This window comes from Vidua chalybeata, chromosome 5 (genome assembly GCF_026979565.1).
Source record: "Vidua chalybeata isolate OUT-0048 chromosome 5, bVidCha1 merged haplotype, whole genome shotgun sequence".
NCBI classification, from domain to species: domain Eukaryota; kingdom Metazoa; phylum Chordata; class Aves; order Passeriformes; family Viduidae; genus Vidua; species Vidua chalybeata.
The window spans coordinates 65,753,979-65,775,342 of record NC_071534.1 but is presented as its reverse complement, the minus strand read 5'-3'; the positions used below and the strand labels follow the sequence as shown (position 1 = coordinate 65,775,342).

General features: G+C 46.0%; 1 protein-coding gene across 5 annotated transcripts in view; it reads right to left on the bottom strand.

Moving 5' to 3' along the window:
- FRMD4A (FERM domain containing 4A) overlaps window positions 1–21,364 on the bottom strand; it is a 77,345-nt gene that overhangs the window by 13,460 nt on the left and 42,521 nt on the right. For all 5 annotated transcript variants that reach the window (XM_053942945.1, XM_053942944.1, XM_053942942.1 and 2 more), the window contains 5 exons: window positions 15,639–15,780; window positions 8,134–8,267; window positions 4,718–4,840; window positions 1,362–1,590; window positions 156–212 (listed from right to left, as the gene is read on the bottom strand). In XM_053942945.1, coding sequence (XP_053798920.1) covers window positions 156–212; window positions 1,362–1,590; window positions 4,718–4,840; window positions 8,134–8,267; window positions 15,639–15,780 — 685 coding nt within the window. The remainder of the gene's footprint in view (window positions 1–155; window positions 213–1,361; window positions 1,591–4,717; window positions 4,841–8,133; window positions 8,268–15,638; window positions 15,781–21,364) is intronic.

Here is a 21,364-nt window from a genome sequence, read left to right as displayed (position 1 = left end):
GTCTGACTACAAGATAAGAGTCAGGGGAAATCAACTTTTTTTGCTTATGGGACCTATCAGTGGACTATTACACAGAACAGTAATTCCATTTTGAGTGTCAATCAGGAGTTCACACATCCCTTCCCATTCTATAGAATATATAGCAGCCAACATACCATCCTCAAGAACAAGGGCATCTGAGAGGGAGCTGTCTTCACTGGCAATGTTTCCTTCTGAAGAGAAGAAAATACAAAAAAGGTCAGATGGTCCCTAGATTTGCAGTGACTGAGTGCTGAACTGCACCGTGATCTTTGTCCACTGAGTCTTAGCCTTAAGCAGTGATCCACGCCTTCCTCCCCTCAGAGCAAGAGGCAAAATTCCTATGAATGGTTGACTCAACCCACTCAGTCTGGTAGGGCAGAGCTGCAGGTCAGGTCTTTCAATAGCAGGCTGCCTTTCAAGGAGCTGCTAACTCTTCAATAATTGGGGATTAAGACTGAGTCACAACAGAGAGCTGAGACCCCCAGAGGACGCAAACTGGCACAGTGCCATTAGTGAGATTTACATCTTGGCCCTTAAGGACTCTGGGTTTGATCCATCTTCTTCAAATGATCATCCTGCTGCTAACTAAAGGCTCACACTAAGTTCTGTGGAATTCAAGGAAATGTTTTCAGAGCATCCTCTGCAGCAGCAGGAAAAGCTCTCAGGTCCTTGGCATGAAGACATTTGAGCTGCCTCCCCCAACCTGCATCCTCATGGCTGTCTGTTATCTCTGACTGAGGTGCAATTTGGTACCCAGGTCACAAATACAGGAGCTCTAATCTCAGTTCCTGCCACAAAGGCACAGAGAAAAGCTCTGCAAGTCAAAGGGAAAGGGGAAAATCCACAAGGGAGAAAGAACCATTGCAGAAAGTTATGGATTTAATGAAAAACCAATCAACAACCCAGTAAACTATAAAGTGCCCTGAGAATTACATTGTCAAAAAAAAAAAAAGAAAATGAAAAGAAAATAAATATTTTAACACAGCAATAAGACTGCTCCCACTTTGATTTTACAGATGCCTTTGAGCTAGAGCACTCAACCCTATCTGCTAACATTAATTACATTTGTAGTGCACTGCTCTGGAGGAGATGCCAACAGAGCGATTTCATAGGTGAGCAAAGGATTCACAGCCTGCTCTGCTGACACCCCGATGATCCACAGCACAACACAGCTTTGCTGCTGTGAGCCAGCACATCCCTAACACACAGCACCCTCTGACAGCACCCCTGGCGTCCTCCAGGCAGGACAGGGAAGAGGAGGAAGGGGAAATTTGGTAAGAATTTTGCTCCCTGCCCTCCACAGAGCCTCCGTGACGCTGTGGGTACCAAGTCCCACTTACCATCTATGATCAGGGAGGCTCTCTGGGTTGGCTTCTTCCCGGATTTGATACGATACTCATTGATGGCATTCTCGATCTCCTGCAGTTTCTTCAGGGCATTCAGGTAGGATGTCTTCCTCTGCTTCTTCAGCTTTTTGCTGACATTCGGGTCGCTGGCCAGGCGCCGCGCAGCCTCCGTGATCTGGGACTGAATGGCAAATTCCCTCTCCAGGCGCTCCAGCTCTGCCTCCTGGTGAAAGGTGAGTGGATTCTGGTTACCACCAAACTCTCTGAGCCCACCTATGTGGAAGATCTCCAGAACCTGACCAGTGGCCTCCAACAAAGACTCTCCATCAGCAAAGCATCCACAGTCATGCTGCTGCCCTCAGGGCCTCTCTGAGCATACCCATCTTGCCTTCACCTGTTCTCAAAAGTGCCTGGAAGCATAGCTGGTGGAAGGGATGACCCACACAAGGAGGACATGTGTGCCCCAGCCCTAACCCTGATGTGCCGTTTGACTTTTCATGCAGTTCAATATGGCCAAATTCAATGTTGCTCTACTACACATTCATCCTTTTACACCCATCTCTGGGTTATACCTGCCTCCCACCTGCTCCTTCTCCCTGTTTTCTACCTCCACATTTAAGCCCCATTTGATTTCACTGCTATGTATTGATCCAAAGCCACAGCTTTAACCTCCTTGACAGGTTAGGTTTGCTTGGCACCCACCAAACACTCTGGGGTAAAACAGGGCAAAGATGGGTGAAGTCCTCCCCAGAGTATGGCTGTCAAAATCCAGGGGTGAATATCAGCCGAAGTAATTATGGGCTGCTGCAACTGATGGCACCAGAAAATTGTCTCCTCGAGTTACCAGCCAGGAGGGTGATCTCACAGCCTGCACTGTGCAACAGCAAGCTCTCTGTATGCCAGAAAGAACCAGTGCCCTCAGAGTTAGCCCTTGCAGGGCCTCAGCTGAGTTTTCAAATGCAATCAGGTGTACCCTGAAAGCTACCTATCCATTTTTGGTTATCCTCCAAAGTCAAGGGACTTAGGACAACTTATGCCAAAGAATAAGCTGATATAGAGCTTCCCGGTCTGCACCAGGACCCCAGGCTGTGAGCTTCAAAAGGCCTTGCTAATCTGCAATGGATCTGGCTACCTCCCCCAGCTCAATGGTATTAGTCTGCTAGAAAGAGGAACCCAGTACACTGCAAATTAAAAAAAAAGACAAGTTTTTCTACTTTTAGTGAATGGTGAGACAGTAATATATTCCTGGAGATCCCCATTATGCAAGTTCAAATCCTCTCTTTGTTCAGCAGCAGTGTAAGAGCTGATGCTGTGGGATTTAATCAGTCTGAAGGCACTCTCTGAAGTTTTTATTCTGGGCTTCTGGCTTAAAAAAATAACTTTTGCTATCAGTGGTGAGTCAGCATTGCCTTAAAACTATAATTATAATTTCTCTCACTTCACTGAAGAATGAACCCACCTTCTGTCTTTTCAACAGATCCCCCTTTGCTTTGAAGACTTTATAAACTCTGTTAGTGCCACACTTATTAAAAGTGAACTTGACATGACGGGGTTTTAAGACCTGGAATCTGATTCATTATCTTCTGGTAAAAGCCTTCCCAGAGTCAGGAATTACAGACCAGGTAAAGGTGATTACCAAGAAAAAAACCAGGACCCTTCCCTGCAAGTCTTGACAAAGGTCTTGCTAAAGGTATGGTGAGCCTGATGTGAGGGCTGTCATTTCAGACCTTCACAGATTCAGCTCTAAATAATTCAGTATATCCTAGGAAAATATATTAATTTTCCTCCTGTCCATAATTGTCTATTTTCCTCCAGTGAGGTCCCTATAAATAAAACCCTAGGAAATAAGAGCTGTCATCTGCCTTCAGATGGAAGTGCCTTGCTTCAGGTCCTTGTCACAGCTAGTAATTTCAGTCCTGAATTTGCGTGGTTGAGGGAATATTTCACCTTTTTAAAAAATTGATTTTCCAGTGTTTGCACTTGTTGAAATGTGCATGAAAACCATTGCTAGCTTCCCTAAATGCTTTCAAACTGGCAGCCAAACACAGCTCAACATCATTCTTCAAGAACAGAAATTTATAGTTTTCAACACAGCCTTAAAATTTGACAGACGAAGAGAGAGGTAGAGAAAAGCTGAGTCAGCGTGTTTGGATTGCTGGTGCTAAAAGGCAGAGTGCCTGCACTGGGGAGGAGCTGCTTTACCTTCCTGCTCTCCACACCTAATCCTGCCACTCGAGTAAGGAGATTCCTCACCCACCGGCCCCAAAAGCTGCCCTGTAGCAATAGGAGCTGGGGAAGCTGGAGATCAGGTTATAACTGAGCAGCCAACAGACTGCAGGGGTTTTAGGAGTAATTCAGCTAAGACATGCTTCCCTTTGAAAAGCTTAATTAAATGTGCTAGTTCATGAATATTTGACTGTGGTGGAATTCCTCTCCCAGGCTCCATTGAGAACACAACTAAAGAGCTCCAGCTGTTTATTTTTTCAGCAGAAGGAAAATGCCAGCAAAACGACAAACAGTTAATTCCCTGGCTGAACTGAGCCTCAAACCACACAGTCACACCAGCTTCAGTCTCTCCTCCTACAAAAATAAAAAGGAAACTCAAGACTGGAATATACACAAGTGTCTTGAGACAAATGTGCCTCCACAGACAATAGTTGTTCTGTGAATCCGGTCCTGCCTTACAGCTGCTGCAGGCCTGTTTTCACAGCCACGGTTCAGGGCACTGACCCAGCACATTGTGGGAGCAAGGAAGGGAACAAACACTCCCTGGCAAACTTAGAAAAATGTAACTCCAGCTCCCCATAGGTAGGGATGAAGGCTCTTTTGTTTAAGGACTGGGGAGCAAAATGCTTTTATCTCGCTGTGGCAGGGCTGAGATGGATAATGGTGATGCTTTTCTCCCTGGTTAGAGGGGGCCTGAATTTGGATTGCTACTGGAGTGGAAAGCAAGTGGCTGTTTGCAAAAACAAGACAGGCAGAAGCAGGTCTCAGATGGCTTTAGGGGGCTCCTGATATGCTCCCTGCTCACACAAATCGCTGCACTTTGTCACCAGAGTACTTGCACTGCCATGGTCCAGTTGATCACTCAGGCTATTTCTCTTACCTCTAGAAAAGCAAGAGCTGAACCGTAATCATTTCACCTTTACTCTGAGCATGAAGTAAAGTCCCTAACTCTCCCACTGCTTCCCCATTCTGCTGGATATAAAAAATCCCAAATTACTGTGACCAATTACGGTAATTTAAAACAAAAATGACCATGGGACTGATGGCTCCTGTGTGATGCTCAGTGGACATCTTCGAGACCTAAGGTGGGGACACTGGTCTGGAAGGGAAGGGCACAGCCTCACCTCTCCCTTAGGCAGGATTTTCTGCTCATCCAGTTTAAAGGCAGTTCCTATTCTTCTCCTTACAATAGGTGGCTCCTCTCCAGGATCCAGGGGGTATTCTCGTGGCAGCTTTCCTGTGAGCTCCTGTAAGCAGAAAATGCTGTTAGTGCTCTGGGAAATCCTGCAGCACAGCAAAACACACCACCACTCCTGTGTGACCCTAAAATGACATGTATTCATTAACAACATATCCAGTTCAGCCAGCTGATAAACACACAGGAGAGCACCCAGCCCTGCAAACTCAGAACCTAGCACTGAGGGTGGGGACCTCTTCTCTAACCTGTGCATGAATACAGATCTTTGTGGCCTGCCCTAGGGCGTCGGGGTCTGAGGCTGAGCAGGCTTGCAGCACACAAGCTTTCACCTCTGCTGCAGGGTGAGCAGGAAGCAAGAGCTCCTATCTGCTGAGCAGCTTCTGAGAGGGGTGAGCAGACCCGAGAGCCTCCCTGCAGGATGCAGGTCTGCTGAGTCAGAAAGCTGCAATGGTAACAGCCATGCAGGTTATGACCTGCACAGAAAAACATTCCCACCTGATTCATGATGTGTCTGAGAGGAATGCAATGGAAATGGTCACTAAAAGCAGTGCCTGGTACCTCATTACCTGTCTGATAACACTTCATGTATTAGAATGCTTTCCAAACCCCAATGATGTCATGGGCAGCTTTGGAGCAATTATTAGCTGATACTCTGTCAGACTGATGGGGTTATTTGCAAAGATATGTTCAAAATCTAAAGCAAACCTCACAGAATTTCAGAATACGTGGACAACAGGAAGCAGCACCACTACTGATGTTAATGCTGTGGGCTTTTTTCCCCCAGGCTACACAATACAGGCACACATATCTGAACTGAAGGCATTGAACTGCCTAGAGAAAAAGGCAGAAGCCTGACTACCAGCACAGCCCAGACTCCTTGTACTCAAAAATCTCCCCATGAAGGACAAAAGGCTTTTGTGTTCCTTAGCATCAGTGTTGAGAGGATCCAGCTGGCAGAGTAACCTAAATCATCTGAATCCCAAAGAACAGCAGCTGACCTTAATGCGAGTGTGGGTGCACAGCCCAGTCCCTGCCTGCCCTGGCCTCTCCTCCACTCCCTAATGGGGTTTTTTCTTTCTATTCTTTTCAGGTCACTAGGAAACAAGGACCTGGCCTTTTCAAATCTTCCCTTTAAGCAACTCCCAGCAAAATGGGCTTGCAGCAGAGCTCTGTGGTGACGTGCACAGACCCCTGTTGCGAGAGGCATGGCTGCAATGTCTCAGAGTCCCACTCTGCATTGCTCCTCCAGCCCTGGGGGTTATTTCAGTTTTTCTTTTAAAATGTGTTCTTTGTACTGAGATATGGCTCTTAGCACTGCACTGAAACACAGATTCCTGTATCCTGAGGGCAACAGGGATATTTTCTTTATAACTACTAATGTGATATGAAGCAGGGCAGTGGGTAAAGAGTTAATCTTCTGTAAAATCTGTGAAGATCAGAGCACAACAAAATGAATGTGGGCTACCATGCTGCCTCCACAAGCTAAAAAGTATTCAAAGGCACGATCATGAAGTGTAATCTAAATTAATAAGTAACTGGAGTAGTGATGGCCCAAAGTAACCTGATGCCAGCATTATGAATGGTTCTGGCCATGCTTTCTTAATTATGTCCCCCCTTATTTACTCTTTTTTATCTCCTGGTTTGCCACCTTCTTCCTCTGTTTTGGCCATTCCCATGCCAAAGCAGAAAGGACGAAGAGCAGCCAGAGAGGAAGCTTTCAACTACCAGCTGCTGATGGATTCCAAGTGTCCATTAACTGCCTCTCTCAAATCACCTGTGGAAAGCACAAGCACTTTCTACCAGCCATTAATGTGTTGACAGATGGGCTCTGGCCAACCTTGCCACAGCACATTAAGGAGTTATTGCTCCTCATCCTCAGCTCCCTGCCCCAGTGGGAGCTTTTGGCTGCATCCTGGTTGCTTCTGAAGTGCCTGAGGCTGCACCAAAACCAGGGCTGGGTTAAAGGGAAGGCACTGGACTGTGAGCTCCTGCAGCTGTGGCACAGGCATATCTTCCCCTGCATCCGGTGCTGCTGCAAGGATTAGTCATCAGCAGTCAGGCAGGGTTAGCTTAGGGTAGTAAATTCCTCTGGGCCAAGTAGAACCTCCAGACCCTGACTGTCAGCCCCTGAAGAGCTGTGATTTTTTCCTGTGGATGATCTCAGCTCAATGGACTTAGAGATTGGATCTGATCCTGTGACCTTTCTCACAGCACAAGTTGTTTGCTGAAATCAGCCAGGACTTCTCAGGTGGGAAGGGATTGCTCCCACGGAGTAAAGAATGGGAACAGGGGCAGCAGAGATTTCTGCTGATGTTCTTTGTTGAGAGGTATTTTCCCCAACTTGTTCTTTTTGGCATTAAAACTATACATTAATTGAAACAAAGTGCAATGAGATGTGAATCAGTGACCCATTTCTCCCATTTTTGTCAAAAGGTAGATACACATCAAATATTAAGCAAGAACTGGAAGATTGCTGTGCCACTCTCTGCAGCTGGCTTCCTGTTGTGTTACATGTCACAATTTGTTATTAAAATCAGATACACAGGCCTGGTAAACATGGAAGGATCGCTGAATGACCTGAGTACACTGCTGCTAATCTCCACACACCGCTGCAGCAGAGCTGTGATTTCCCCAGATATTAAATTAATCACTAAATGGCCTCCTATGTACTCCAGAATGAGCTGGCAGGTGAGTGGGAAGGTTATGAGTTCCTGAGCTGTCCTTCCTGACCTGAGATGACCACAGTGTTTCCTCTTTGCAAGATCTGCCACCATACTGGCATTCCTTTCCAGCAGTGCCAGAGCTGACTGGATGAAGGCAATCTACAAGGAGCAGATAAGACCTTGTGTGCTGTATGGCAGAGCATGCTTGGAGAAGAAAAGCATGTAAAGCTGGGCCTGCTCCAAGAAGAAAGCGTGCCAGCCTTGGGGTTACTTTTGTTAATGGAGTAAAAAGTCTCTCAGAAGTGATGACCAGCACATAGAACAGCCTTCCTATGGCATTTAAATAGCAGAATATTCTTATTAAAGTTAACAAGAAGCCTGGCTGAATGCAATTTAGTCACAATTTCAAAGAGCAGACATGGATGCTGAGCACCCTCCTTGTCCCAAGCCAACGGGGTACCCAGCTGACGTGGGGTCCCCTTCTCTGGGAGAAAAGAGCCCTGGACTTTGCAATCTGGGGTTGAAACAGCTGGATCACCCTGAGGCCATTGTACAATGGGTTTTGTAAGAGGTGACTGTGGAAGGAATCTCATGTCCTGACCCCACCCCACCTCCAAACAAGGAGCTATAACAAATTGAGACACCGAGTGTTCCAGGTTATAATGTGTCCACTGCCTACCGCTTCCCGCAGGCACAGTTTCTTTAGCTCTTCCAAGCGTTGGCGCAGTGTCTCTTCCAAAGCTTCTTGCCTGGACTTCAGTGCAGCCAGCATGTCTTTCTTGGCAGACTGAGAACTGTCTGACTCTTGGGAACCTGTCAATAAACAATGATTTCACTAGGCCAGCTGACAGCAGAATGCACATCTGGAGTGCCTGTAATTTTACCAAAGCCTGGATGCAGCCCTTCCAAAAAGAAATTGGACTATGACATGAAGCAGGTGTTACTCAGGCACGTTTGTTTACAGCAAATCCTTAATGTTTAAGCTAACAGTCAAGAATTTGACAGTGGAGCACATAAAGACATTTGTAACCATTATCTGGAAAAATAAAAGCAGCAAAATTATTCATCTAAAGATCTTAGAGGAAACCCACATACAATTCCCATGAAAGCTCCCAGTGACAAAGTACAGTTTACAAAACGCTGGAGATGCCTTTTTTGGAAATTAAGTCTAGGAGAAACCATTTGACAATACAGCCTACTTCTTAAGAACTGCAATTATCCTAGTAGCAAACATGTAATTCAATCCACTTAAAGGGTCTGTTCTATGAAAAACTGTAATGGAACAAAATTACCTAGCAAGATTCCTGTAAAATACACCAAAAAATCCCAACCATAGCTCCTTCTGGGGTAGTAGCTGTTTCTTGAGAAGATGTAGGTTGAGATATTTATTTGCATGTCCAAATGGCTTGGCTTTTCAAGTGGCAATTACCAGCAACTCCCACTGTAGTAGGTCTGTGCATTAAGTCAGACTCTGTTGCTCAGATGTCATGACAACATTTGTAATTTCAGCTCTTCAGGGGAACTTCTTGATGAAGTAACATCATCCTTTGTCACTATGTTTCCCTCCCACGCAATAAAGGATGGATATTCTTATCCCTCCTTTTGCTGCTGGTGTATGAACAGAAACACTTTTTTTACAGCAGTGACCTGTTCCCTGCCCCTCCTCAGCAATGGCACAGAGCAAGCAGACCTTTATTACCTGCAGGAGTCAGATACAACAGCATGCTACATGCAGTTTTCTGTGCACCTGTCATCAGAAGGGGGTTAGAGGGGCCTCCAAGCATTCAGTGAAAACACTCAGCCCAAGGAGATTGAAAAAGCTGTTATTTCACAGAGCTTTGGAAGGAATCTGGGAACAATTCTTTATTTTGGCAGCAGAACAGTGAAATTTGTGCTTCCAGCTTCATCTTTCATTGCTACTATTCCAGCAGACCATTAAAGCTAAATTGAAAGAGGTTTGAGGCAAAAATTGCCACAAAACAGTTATGCATTGGCTCAGGGGTAGCAGAGAATCTCACAGATCTTTTCCACCAGTATTTTCTGCAGTTTTCATGAAGGAAGATAGCCGGCATTTATTCAATGAAACACCACTCTGCTTCCTTACACCTTTTACTGGGCTGCCCTGAAGTGGGGGTGGTAGAAGAGATCTCTCTAAAGGTTAGCCAGGCTGAGCATTATCAGACAAAGGAGGAGAACCTCACAGTAAGATGCTTGTGTAATTTAATTGCTGTAGTCATCCTTGTTTTATTTGTGTTTGCCCTTGTAAAGCAACAAAACTCAACTCTGCAGACACGTCTGTGCTGGAAGAACTTGATGGGACCTTCTAGAGGAGCCCTGTATTTGCATTGGCAGGGAAACTCCTTTCCAGCACTTAGTAATTCTTAATAGCAACCCTGGTGAGCAGTTACCAGCAAAAGTGAACTGCTGAATTTTTTCATGGACTTGTCAACAAACTGCCGAGTCCTGGTAAAAAGTTGCTCATGATTCCAGCAGATGTTTTGAACCTTTTTCTTTTTTTCTTTAATGAATTATGTTTTCCTTTCAACTGCTCTTCCCCTTTCTTTCCTCTGTCTGCTCCACACCTCCATGCCAGCCTCGGATTTATTTTTAAAAGCTATTCCTTTTTGCTGTGTGGGTTGCCACAGCAGCTACACAGAAACATTTACAAGCATATGAACAGCCTGGCCAGACCCCTGTGCTGCTTTGGGGTACACCCACAAGAAGGAAAGCCAAAAGGCTGAGCTGGTAGGGACCCAAATCAAGCCCAGACAGTTCCCAGCATCTGTTCCAGCCGTGCTTTCCCTGTGTGAGAACCATGCTGGTCTCAACCCTGACACAATTGGTGCACATTTTGTCCACTGAGTGCCCATTTTGCCATCTTTTTCACTGCTCCCAAAGGAACTGGAGGGGACCTGGAAGTATGCGATCACATTCTGAGAGAAGCAATGGGATTACTGCTGAAACCAAAGTCACTAATGTTTGCTTTTGAATTTTTATTTAAAAGCTGAATTATTTTGCAGTGTATTATTAGATTTTTATTGGCTGGATTCTCTGCTTGTTCTCGTGGGTGAAAAGCAAATGGAAACTTGATCAGTCAAGAGAACCACCACTGTATGAGATGACTGTAAATGAGCAGAGAACAATGCTTTGTATCACTGGATGCCTATGGCTTCCTTTAGAGGCTCTTTATTTATAAATATGTATCAATCTTACCTTGAATAAGGCTGTCATCAGAGATTCATTTCTAAACACAGTGGCAATTGACCCAAAAATGTCAGGACAAATCAAAATACCGTAAAAACAACCAAGAAATAAATAAAGACCAGCACAAATCAAACCAATCAAGCAGCTACTACCTTAAATCAGCCTTATTAGATATGGTCACTGAGTCATGGCTGCCTAGTGCCTTCCAAAGGGGATCACCAAGAGAGAAAAATCAGTCCTGAGAAATCAGTCCTAACACAAGAGGCTCCTGCTGCAACAGAAATGGTTCACTGGGAGGCTTTCTCAGGTGTTTTATCTCCCACAATTAGGGTTAATTCCTAATGAGTAAATGGGAGAAATGTTGCTGAAATATATAATTTTCCTATACAGCATTTGGACCTTTTTGTGAAAACTATTTTTCAGCCTCCATCCCATTTGCAGTGCAAGGATTTACCAAACTCTGTTTTAACACACACTTCTGCAGAACCATTTGATGTCCCTAAAACAAAAAGTGTTGTGAAAATACACCAGGTAGCAGGCACAGGGCCTTCTCTCTGGTGGGCACCAGGAACCTGCTGAACTGAGGGCTGGTTTTATGTGTACAGGCCCTTTCTTTCTTAGCATAGATGATGGGACACAGGCCTTGGTGATCTAAATGTCCACTTAATGCCCTACTAATTTGTGGAAACAGCACTCATCTTCTGATACCCACATGGCCTCTCTGGGTGATTTTTTCATCCATTGACATTCAGGAGAACATGAGCTGAGAAATGCAGGGGGAACATGGTCCTCCCTGCCCAGCTCCTTCCCCAGCAGAATTCATGGCTGAACTTCACCAGTGCTAACAGGCTGGGTTCTGCTCACCTCCATACTGGTGAGGTCAGGACAGTCTTGGTGATGTTGAAGGGGACATACAGCACATGGGACACACCCCTGAAGGATCTGGTCAAGTGTTATCCAGGTACAGGTCTGCTGGGGTCCAAGCAAGCTTTGCTTTTAAGCCTGCCAAAGGGGTGAGAGCAGACACCACTTTGGAGAGAAGATTCCTACCAGTGACTCATTGGTTGTTCCTATTTCCTCCATCTATTGTAGCAGAGTGGAGTCAACTTGGAAAAGGGATGAATGAGAAGGATGAAAACAAGCAGGGAGGACAGATGGGATGCTGAAGAGCAGAAAGAGCCAAGTCTTGGTGAGACCAGCTGTGAGGGGAGAGGAGAGGAGATGCAACAAGGTGGCTGAGCAGCAGCAGCAAGGTAAAAACACCCAGGCATCTCTTCTCTTTCTCATTCTCCAAGTCTCCTGCTCCAGGAAAAACACATCTAAATATGGCTAACCCTTCACACTACATCCGGCTGCTGGCTCCAGCTCGCTGGCATTTGGCTGGAGTCCCTGTGGAAGGTCCCCTGAGCAGGGAGGGAAGTTTCCCCCACGCTCGCTCTGTGCCAGAGCCCGGCCTGACTCACTGCAGCAGGATGTCAGCGCACAACAAGCAGCAGCCCCAGACAGCCCCTATCTCTGGTCTCTGCCCAACACATGGATTTCCTCCGCGGCGCGGGAGCTCAGCTGGAGCTGCTCCACACAGGATGCGCTCAGATATCCTGTGGGCGCTCGTCTTCAGCAGCCCGCGCTCGCTTGTGGGCCACGCGGGTCCTGTTTATCTGCTCCAACGCCTGCCAGGGCGGTCCAGCTGGGACACAGCCCTGCCAGATGCAGCAGCAGGGCTGGGAACCGGCTGGATGGACTCTGCTGTGGTGTTTTCAAACGTAAACAAGCCCCTGCACAGGAAACCTCCGCTGCTGCAGAAATGGGGCTCGGGGGCTGGAGGCTCCTTGAATGCGCTTGCGGAGCTAAAGCAGAGATGCTCCTCTGGGGTGTCTCCTCTGCCCACAGAGATGAAGAAGGTAGTCAGTCCAACCATAACCCAGATACTACAGGGCTCCTCACTAGCTTGGAGACTTGCAGAGCTCTTATGGCACAGACTCCAAAGGAAAAATCCACCTTAGAACCAACTTGGTTTTGTTCTGCTGGCTTTGATTTGGTTCCTGCCTGTGTGAAAGCAGAGATTTAATTCACAGGCAAATCTTTCCCCAGATGTCCAGGCCCACAGATCCTGAGCAGAAGATCCCTGAGCTAAATCACAGCAGCCCACTGTCCTAGGGAGGCCCCTTCAGATCTAAAATCAGGACAAAAGTTAAGACTAAAGTCAGCTTGTCAGAAGTGGACTTGGGCATCAAAATTACAAATCTGCACTGGACAGCCTGAGATCAAGAGTGTGGGAAAAATGGAGGAGCTGAGGCTTTGGTCTTGAATTGGCTGTGATCATGAGGAAGCCACTTCTCAGTGTGAGACTCCATCTCCCCTCTGTTGTCTCTTGAGACTGTAAATGATGTAGAGCAGCGACTGCCTTGTACTGCGCAGCAGGATCTTCTCCAGACAGCTGGACAGACAGTGTGACAGCTGGAAGCAACAACAAACTTTTCCTTGCAGACTTGCTGCAAGCCCAGGGGAGACATGCCAGTTTTGGCATGCTCCTCATGGCTCTGACAGCCCCTCCAGTAAGGAGGAGTGAGATGGAGGGAGGAAATGACTACAAGTAATTTTCAGGACAAAAAGGACTGAGAATAGTAGGGAAGTGGGGGCAAACAGAGATTCAGTCCTGACCTTGTGATTTCGAGTCACTTGAGGTATTTATAGCCTGGAAGTCTACTGTGGCCATTTAATCATTTGCACTTATTCTCTTCAGTGTGCAGGCTGTACTGCGATAACCCATCATTGTTGTGGTTGTGTGCCGATAATCCTTGGCACAATGGGAGGAAATATAAAGCCTGGGACAGAGCCAGTGACTGTGCCTGGTGGGACAGACAGTGAATGCCCCCTCCCATCCAGTGGGACAGGGATGGGCCACCTCCACCAGCCAGGCTCGAAGGGAGGGGGATCTTGGAGCAGAGGGGTCTGAGTGTGGAAGCAATCCAGGGTTTCCAATTCCCTGGTACCTGGAAAGTATTGACCTTCTCTCAATACTTTCTTGTAGCTGCTTGTAGCTGTTGGAAGGCACACAGCAGCAGCAAACCCGGCAGCTCTCCTCAACATTCTGGGGAGAGCCCTGTTCTCAGAGCTGGCAGGACATAACAGGCAGCTCTGAAGAAGGGAGCACGGAGGCAGCCATGCTCACCTGGCCCACCAGCTGCACCTTGACAGAAACAGAGGTTCACACCTCTATGAAGGCACCCAGGCAGGCAGATCCACCTACCCAGGACTGAAGAAATTACTCACCTGGTCAATGAACTCTGGGTGGGTATAGTCACTAGTGCAATTCTGATGAGTCTACAAATCCTGTGCTCAGCCAGAAAGGTGCAGAGAGCACAAAAGTTCAGAAATAAAAGCATGGGCAGCTCCCAGTTTGGAATTTCCATACACTTAACCCTGATAGATACTGAGTCTACACTAGCTTTTCTGGGCCTGATTTTTTGCTGGCTTTCACATGGCTACTGCTCTCTCCAGGTGTAAGAGCAGAAGCAGACCCCAGTGGTTTTTTTCCAGGAACACAAAAAGTCCATGTATTAACATGGAAACAGGATTACTACCAAGTAGCTCTCACAAACTTAGGAATGGTGCCCAGGAGGTTGAGATCTTGGAAAGATCTTAAGAACTTTCTTGGGGTACTTAATGATATTTACTTTCCAGCAGGAGAGCTGGAAAAAATGCCAAACAAACACAGACTTCCAACAACACAATCTGGGAGCTGCTGAGCTACTGCAACTCCCCGAATGATAGGAGGCAGAGACAGTGGATTGTAAACTTTGTCAGGAAGACCTCAGGAGCAGAAAGGCAACTCTGTTTGCAGGCAAGGCAAGGAATTGCACAGCAAGCAGCTCTGGAAGCACTGCACATTCTAACCCCTTGCTGAACATTTTTCCAAGCAGGGTTTTAAGAGATATGAAGGATACAGCGATGCAAAGCTAATCTACTACATCAATGTGGGTTCAGTTTTAAAGCATTTGCATTTTTAAGTTCTTCCTTTGTCCAAGCCTGAGAAGGTTATTCTCTGCTGTTACAGATCCCATCACATTTGGTTTTGATAAATTGATGTGATGTTTAACAGAAGGCATTTAATTGTCTGAAGCTGTTAATTATGATGGTAACAGAAACCTTGCCCTCCTGAAGAGCTCACCTAAGCAGCTTCAATCTCTTTGCTAAATATCGCCTGCTGCTTTAAGCCTGCAGTAACATTTCTCACTGTTTTACACACACCTTGCCTGGTTCAGACTGACAGAAAAGTATCAAAGAGTCACAACCTCCTGACCTGCCTTCTCCAGTCTTTCTCTCCTTCTGCTCTAGCTCTTCTCTCCATCACCTTCTCTTGGGTTTCTCTCACACATGACATCTTCCTCACACAGGAAAGTGCTCTAAGCCACAATAAGAAACATACAGGACCTTGGCACTAGTTTGGTAGAGTGCTAGGGAGCAGTTCTGCTGAGCCTGGGACAGCAGTCAAGTCCCAGCAACAGAGAGGCAAAGCAGATGTGCACTCGGTGAAGAAGACACTCTGTCTCAACAATGCTGAAGAACATCACCAGTTCTCAGCCTCAATTTCCCTTGTGAGCTGCACTGGGTGACTGCTTCCCCACTGCTGGCTGGGCACTCCTTCACAAACCCATCTGCCTCAGGATAAGCTGGATACCAAGGCATGGTTAGGGTAGAAATTGTGAAGAGAGACCAGGTTTCAGCTGGAAATTGAGAGGCTGGAGATGACATCCTAGAGTAAAGGAGGAAACAACTGTTGGTAAAGAGAGAGGGAGAGGATGCTGCCTGTGCTGTTTGTGGAGCAATGTGCTGAGAGATGGACTGCCACCTGGACAGACAGAAAGGCTAAAGGCTAAAGACTTTCATTTCTGAGTGCAGCTTCTGGCTGCTCCCCATTCTACCATGGCCATGGCCCTTCCCACCATACTCCCTCCAGTTAGAGGACAAAGGACCTACCTGATGACAGAAGACTCCCGCTGCTTCCACTGATAATTTTGCCTTTACTCCCCATGTTGGCCAGCTTTGAGGTCTTGAGGGTTCCAGTTTCAGTCAGGTCAATTGCAATCTCACTCAGGCTTCTTGCAGCATGAATCTTGGACTGGAAGTGGACACAGGAGTTAGTAATGATTTAATGTCTTTTGAAAGCTCACAGAAAGAAAAAGACCTTTTGCTGTGGCAGGAAACAGGCCTCCACAGCAAACTTGGATTATTTTACAAGAATAGAAGCAATCTGGCACAGTATTCACTGCTGTACTTTTATACATTCTTAAGTGGGCACAATTCTGGCATCGCTTCCCGTTGTTTGGGTTTTTCTCTGCTGTGCCATGCACATTTTTCTCTCTTAAACAAAGGATGTATGGAGTCACTGTTTTACCACATATAATAAGAAACCTTCAGAAATACCATCATAATAACTTGCTGAAAATCTCAAAGGCTAAAGACCATCTCTAGCATCTAAAGGAAGCCAGAAGGGGCCTTCACAAATCATCAATAAACTTTGGAACAAGACACAGTGAGGACATGCCTTAAATGGGCTGTCATGAGAAGCTGGAAGAAAATACTGACAGGAAAACACATTCAGGTTATTGTCCAGACTAACAAGCTGCATGCAATGTCCCTACTGTGAGGGACCTCTTTAAAGCATTAACATTACTCTAGGAGGAAACAACAGCCAGCCCAGCTCAGTAACTGGCCACATTAGGGCATGGCCATTGTTCCCCACCAAATGTCAACAAGATCATTGCAATTTGTAATTACAAGAAAGTAAATAATGCACAGTATGTAAATGATTAGAATAGAATAGAATAGAATAGAATAGAATAGAATAATAGAATAGAATATTTCAGCTGGAATGCACATCCAAAAGTCATCTCAGCCCATTGCTCAAATCTTACAAGCCCTGTGCTTCTGAGATTCAATTAATTTGTCCATGCAGGGCCACTGACCTGCAATTTTCATTTCCCAGAACACAGAAAGCTCTTGGCACATTTTGCCAAGACTCTCCAGCTGCAAGAAGAGGTTTATCCAAAAAGGGGTGAAGCCCCAGTTCAAAATCACTGGAGCATTCACCTCTGTACCTTCTCAAGGCCAGAAGAGACTCAGCCCTGGCCATACAACTCAGGAGATGGGCACATCATTACTGTACTAACAAATCAAAGCTGATTGATGTCCACATACCAGGGTGTGATCTGTTCCCACTGGAAATAACATGAAACAGGACAACAAGGAATGCTGGTCATGATGGGATTTTCAGTGTTACTTCACATCCTCAGGAAGAAGAAACCATTCCAACAAGAACTAAGCCTGAACTGATGGCTGAGTGCTCACCACTGAGCTTCTTAGTTCTGTTACTTATGTGCTGTGGGGCTTTGGGTAAGACACTTAAGGTTAAGTTCTTAGTGATCCCCACCTCTGTTTGCATATCAGTGAAATAATAAGGGAAGGAAAATGTCTCCCCATAGCACACTGTATTTTTAAGATTAATTTAAGACTAAAAATGAAGACAGCACTGGGAAAGCCTTACATTGAAAACACCCTCAGAAGTATTATCATAATTTAATACTCTTGGGTATTTATAGGCTCCATCATTACCATTCTGAGGCACCCAAATGCCTAGCAAGCTTATTTCCACAACAACCCCAATAACACGGCATGTGTTCTCACTTGCTTTCAAGAGTGAATAGTGCAGTCCTTGTGAGTGCAGAGGCTGAACTACCTGACAAGATACCAGAACAGATCAGTCAACCAGTACTGGCCCTCTTCAACTAATGTAACCAGTTAGACACTTCTCATTTCCAGCAGTTCCTCCCTAAAACCAGCCCCAGGAGAAAAACAGCACTCTTTAGCTTCTTGGATCAGATGTTTCTGGTCAGAAAGAAGGCCTGTGAAACATCTTCTTCAAATAGTTCTGGAAGGTTAGTTCCAGGTGAAGAGGAAAATCACTGCTTTTAACTAATGAGATTTCCTTCTACTGAAGTCTTGATAAAGAGCCTAAGCATGAACTGCTGTCTTGCTGCAGTGCCAGACCTTTAGAGGTAACAAGCCTTCCACCTTCCTTTGTCCTGCTGATAAATCCCCTGCAGGTGTGTATATATGCTGTATAACCCAGTGTATATGTAGGGTTATGTATACTTTGTATAACCCCAGGAACAGCTACGTTGATCAAAGCCAGTGTGTGCCTGACCCAACACACTGAGTCCTGGCAGTGGATGCCTCAGAAAGGCACAAACCCCAAGTCTGCATGGACAAATCCATCCCTCCTGCTCCATGAAGCAGTGGTTTTCCTGTTTTTGTTGGATAGTTACAGCAAGCAGCCCTGTAGTTTATTTCCATTCATTTTCAGAGTGCAAATTAGGGCATACTCTGGCCCTACCTGTCTGACTGGGCACCAACCAAAGTGCTGAGTGAAGGCAATGTGACTGCTGGGTGCTGTTGTGGTCCTGGCCAAGCCAGCAGTGGCTGGAAGTGTACCCTATATAGGGCAAACGAAACGGTCATGTAAGACCAAAGCCTGGCATCCCTGGAGCCAGGAGAGAGGAAAACAAACCAGCAGACAGGATTAGCAGGGCAGAGTGAGTTTCCTCTGCAGAGGGTACAATTCAAACCTGCTGAAACCATAGGAGAAAGTTTTAGATCCAATTGCAGTTGTGCTAATGGTGCCCTGCACTGAACAGTGCAGATGAAACATCTCCTGAAAGGAATGGGGTTAATTTTCCTTGCTGCTCAGTCCCTGCTGCCTCTGCTGCCTGCAGCAATGCCAGTCAGTGTCGGGTGGTCTCGTGCATTGGACAGGCTCTCAGCAGCAGCAGGAATCAGAGCAACAGCTCATTTCACACAGGCCACTGAGCAGCAGCCAGCGCTGGCCTGTGCAGGCTGTGTGCTGCAGCACAGCACTGCAAAGCTGCGTTACACCCCATTAGCGCTCTCCCGAGCCCCACAGTCCCTCCAGGCTCAGAAATTTTAAAGCACTTAGCACAGACCTGCCAAGTCTCATTTACATGGAGAAAGACTGGCACATTCATGAGTCATTTGAAAGCATGGGGCCAAACTGATCCCCAGTGCTGTTCTGACAGGGTCAGAGGGTGAAGAAAAATCCGTAAGTGAAATGAGGAAGAACATGGACACTAGGGATGAATCTATCCCTCCTGCTGCAGTGATGGGGCTTTGCTGGAGGTGATTTTTTGAAACCCTTGGCCTATTTTCTACCAGTTCATTCAGCCAAAAAGCCTTGCACTTGGAGGAATGTGGTGTTGAAAATTCCCACAAAATGGGACTTCTCAAGGTTTCTAGGCCAAGTGTTTGATTGACTCAATGCAGTCAACAGAGCAAAGACATGCCTTCAAGTCCTGCTGCATCTGTCTCTTGAAAAAAAGAGAAGCTGACAGGAGCTCTGCATGCTGACAAGCTCACTTGGGAAGCTGGGGATCTTTTCAGTCTCCACGTTACGCATCGATTGCAGGGAGAGAGAGACAGATCAGCAGGGAGTGAGACGCTGGGAACCTGGAGAGCTGGCAGGAGTTCAGCATGGAGTGAGGCTGCAGAAACGGCTGGGACCTCACTTGCAAAAGGGTCAGATTCCAGGCCAAGCGGATTTTATTTCTTTTTAAAATCAAGTGAAGGGTTTTCTTTCCAGTGGAGCTGTTGGTCCAGATCCAACTGGTGCCCAGTTATGTGAGGAGCAGAGTTCAAGCTTTCTTTATCACTATGTCACATCTCCCAGCAGGCTTTTTCCTCTAAGTTTGTTTTTATTTTTCTTTCTTTTGTCGAAATGATATGAAATGCCAAGTTTGGACATGAAAGGAAGGAATATTGAAGTTTTCCTTTGAAGTTGAGGATTCAGTTGAAGTGGGGCCTGAGATTTAAGGGACTGCAAACCCATGCGACCTGAAACTCAATAAATGTTTGTCTAGGCCCCTGAGAGCTGAACCAAAGACATTTCACATCATCTCACTCTGGGGTATGATTTACTAGTTCCCCAAAGCGAAGCTCATATGAGGACTGTGTCCTTGAAGTGAGCAGTAGGATGAACTGATCAATTAAAATTGATGGATCTATCAATATTGACAGTGTCACGTCAAAGATGAGGACAACAGATGAAAATATCGGTTCCCTTAAGAGAAAGGGACAAAAATATTTGTATGCCTTAACTTCAAAGCCTCAGCATGACCACTGGGATTATGGTGACAAAGCATGTTGACATGGTCACAGACGTGACAGGTTGACAAACGAGGGCTGGTGGGTGGTGCTGCCTGTAGGAGTGTGAGAGAGGGGAGATAAAATTGAAACACAATCTGCCAACAACAAAAGGAGTCACTGAAGGGAAGTCCTGGGTGTTTCAGAGACCCAGTTTCTTACCAAAGAAATGGGAGGAGGAGGGAATGTCCTTTTGTTTGTTGGTTGCTTGTGACCTAAATACCTTGCAGCTAGATCAGCAAATCCATCTGGCTAAAAGTAAAGAAAAATAAATTTCTATTTGCTTGAAATTTATCCCTGAGTTGACAGAGAGGACTGTGCACTGCCCTGATGGTCCTGAGCAGAGATGGGGGACAGGATAGCTTCCCTTGATATCAGTGAGTATGCAATTTTGTCCATATTACAGCTGGCACTTAGGCAGTGCTGGGAAGTTGGCTACATCCCTAAATTCAATACAGCTTACAACAACTACGGTGAAACCTGGATTTTTGCATTAGATGAGACCTGGCCAAAGTGACTGCAACCATGCCCAAGGCATCCAAAAGTCCTAACCCCTCTAAAAGAAAGTCACAGAGCTTATGATGGGGAAAGCAATGTCAGAAGGGCTTAGAATGAGTGGGACTAACAGCACACTCACTGGCCCTCCACATAATTCCAGAAAGCCAACTCGATTCATTTAACTGGCAGAAAAAATAATGCACAAAAGAAAAGCAGGAAAAAGAATTATTTTTCTGCCAGTTTAGTGGGCTGAACTGGCTTGTGAAGGGACCTGATAGGGCCAGGGCATGAGCAAGGATGGACACACCCCCAGCCTGAAAATGCACGCACTGCTTTCAACAATAGCAAGATGTTAAGATGTTTCAGGCATTTGGAGGATCATCACCTGCACACTGTGCCATTTCACCAGAGATGAGGACCAATGCAGGTACCCACTCAGTACAGGCTCTGTCTCCTCTGTGAAACTTTACAGCAGTGTGTTCATCTGGAGAGGGAAGTCTGCCTGAGAAGTCTTTTCTCTGTATCAAAGTAATCTCAAAGTGATCAAAGCAATCTCCTGCTGCTCTGGGTATGCCTAAAATTAGTGATGAAAAGAATTAAGAGGAAGAAAACACACTCCTCTGGTTTCAAGGTGGTTTCTTTTGTGTGTTGCCTGGCCCTTTGTGCAGCACCAGTTTGCGATAGCTCTTTGCATAGCTAGGCTGTCAAGCCTCCTGCCCCACTGCTAAAATAATATCCCTCCCCCTCCTTTCTAGGAAAATACAATAGTAAAAATCAAGGGACAGCAAGAAGAATCCAGAAACAGTTGTAGGTTGTGAAGCTACTTTGAACTCAGTTATTGGAAGCTGCCCTAACTTTATGACAGATGTGGAAGACGTGGAAACCATCCAGATCTAACTTTGGCTCCTTCAATTTGGCCACAGTTCAACACAACTTTTTCCTCAATCCTTACTCCCATAGGCATGAATTTGAATACAAATTTTCTCAATCTG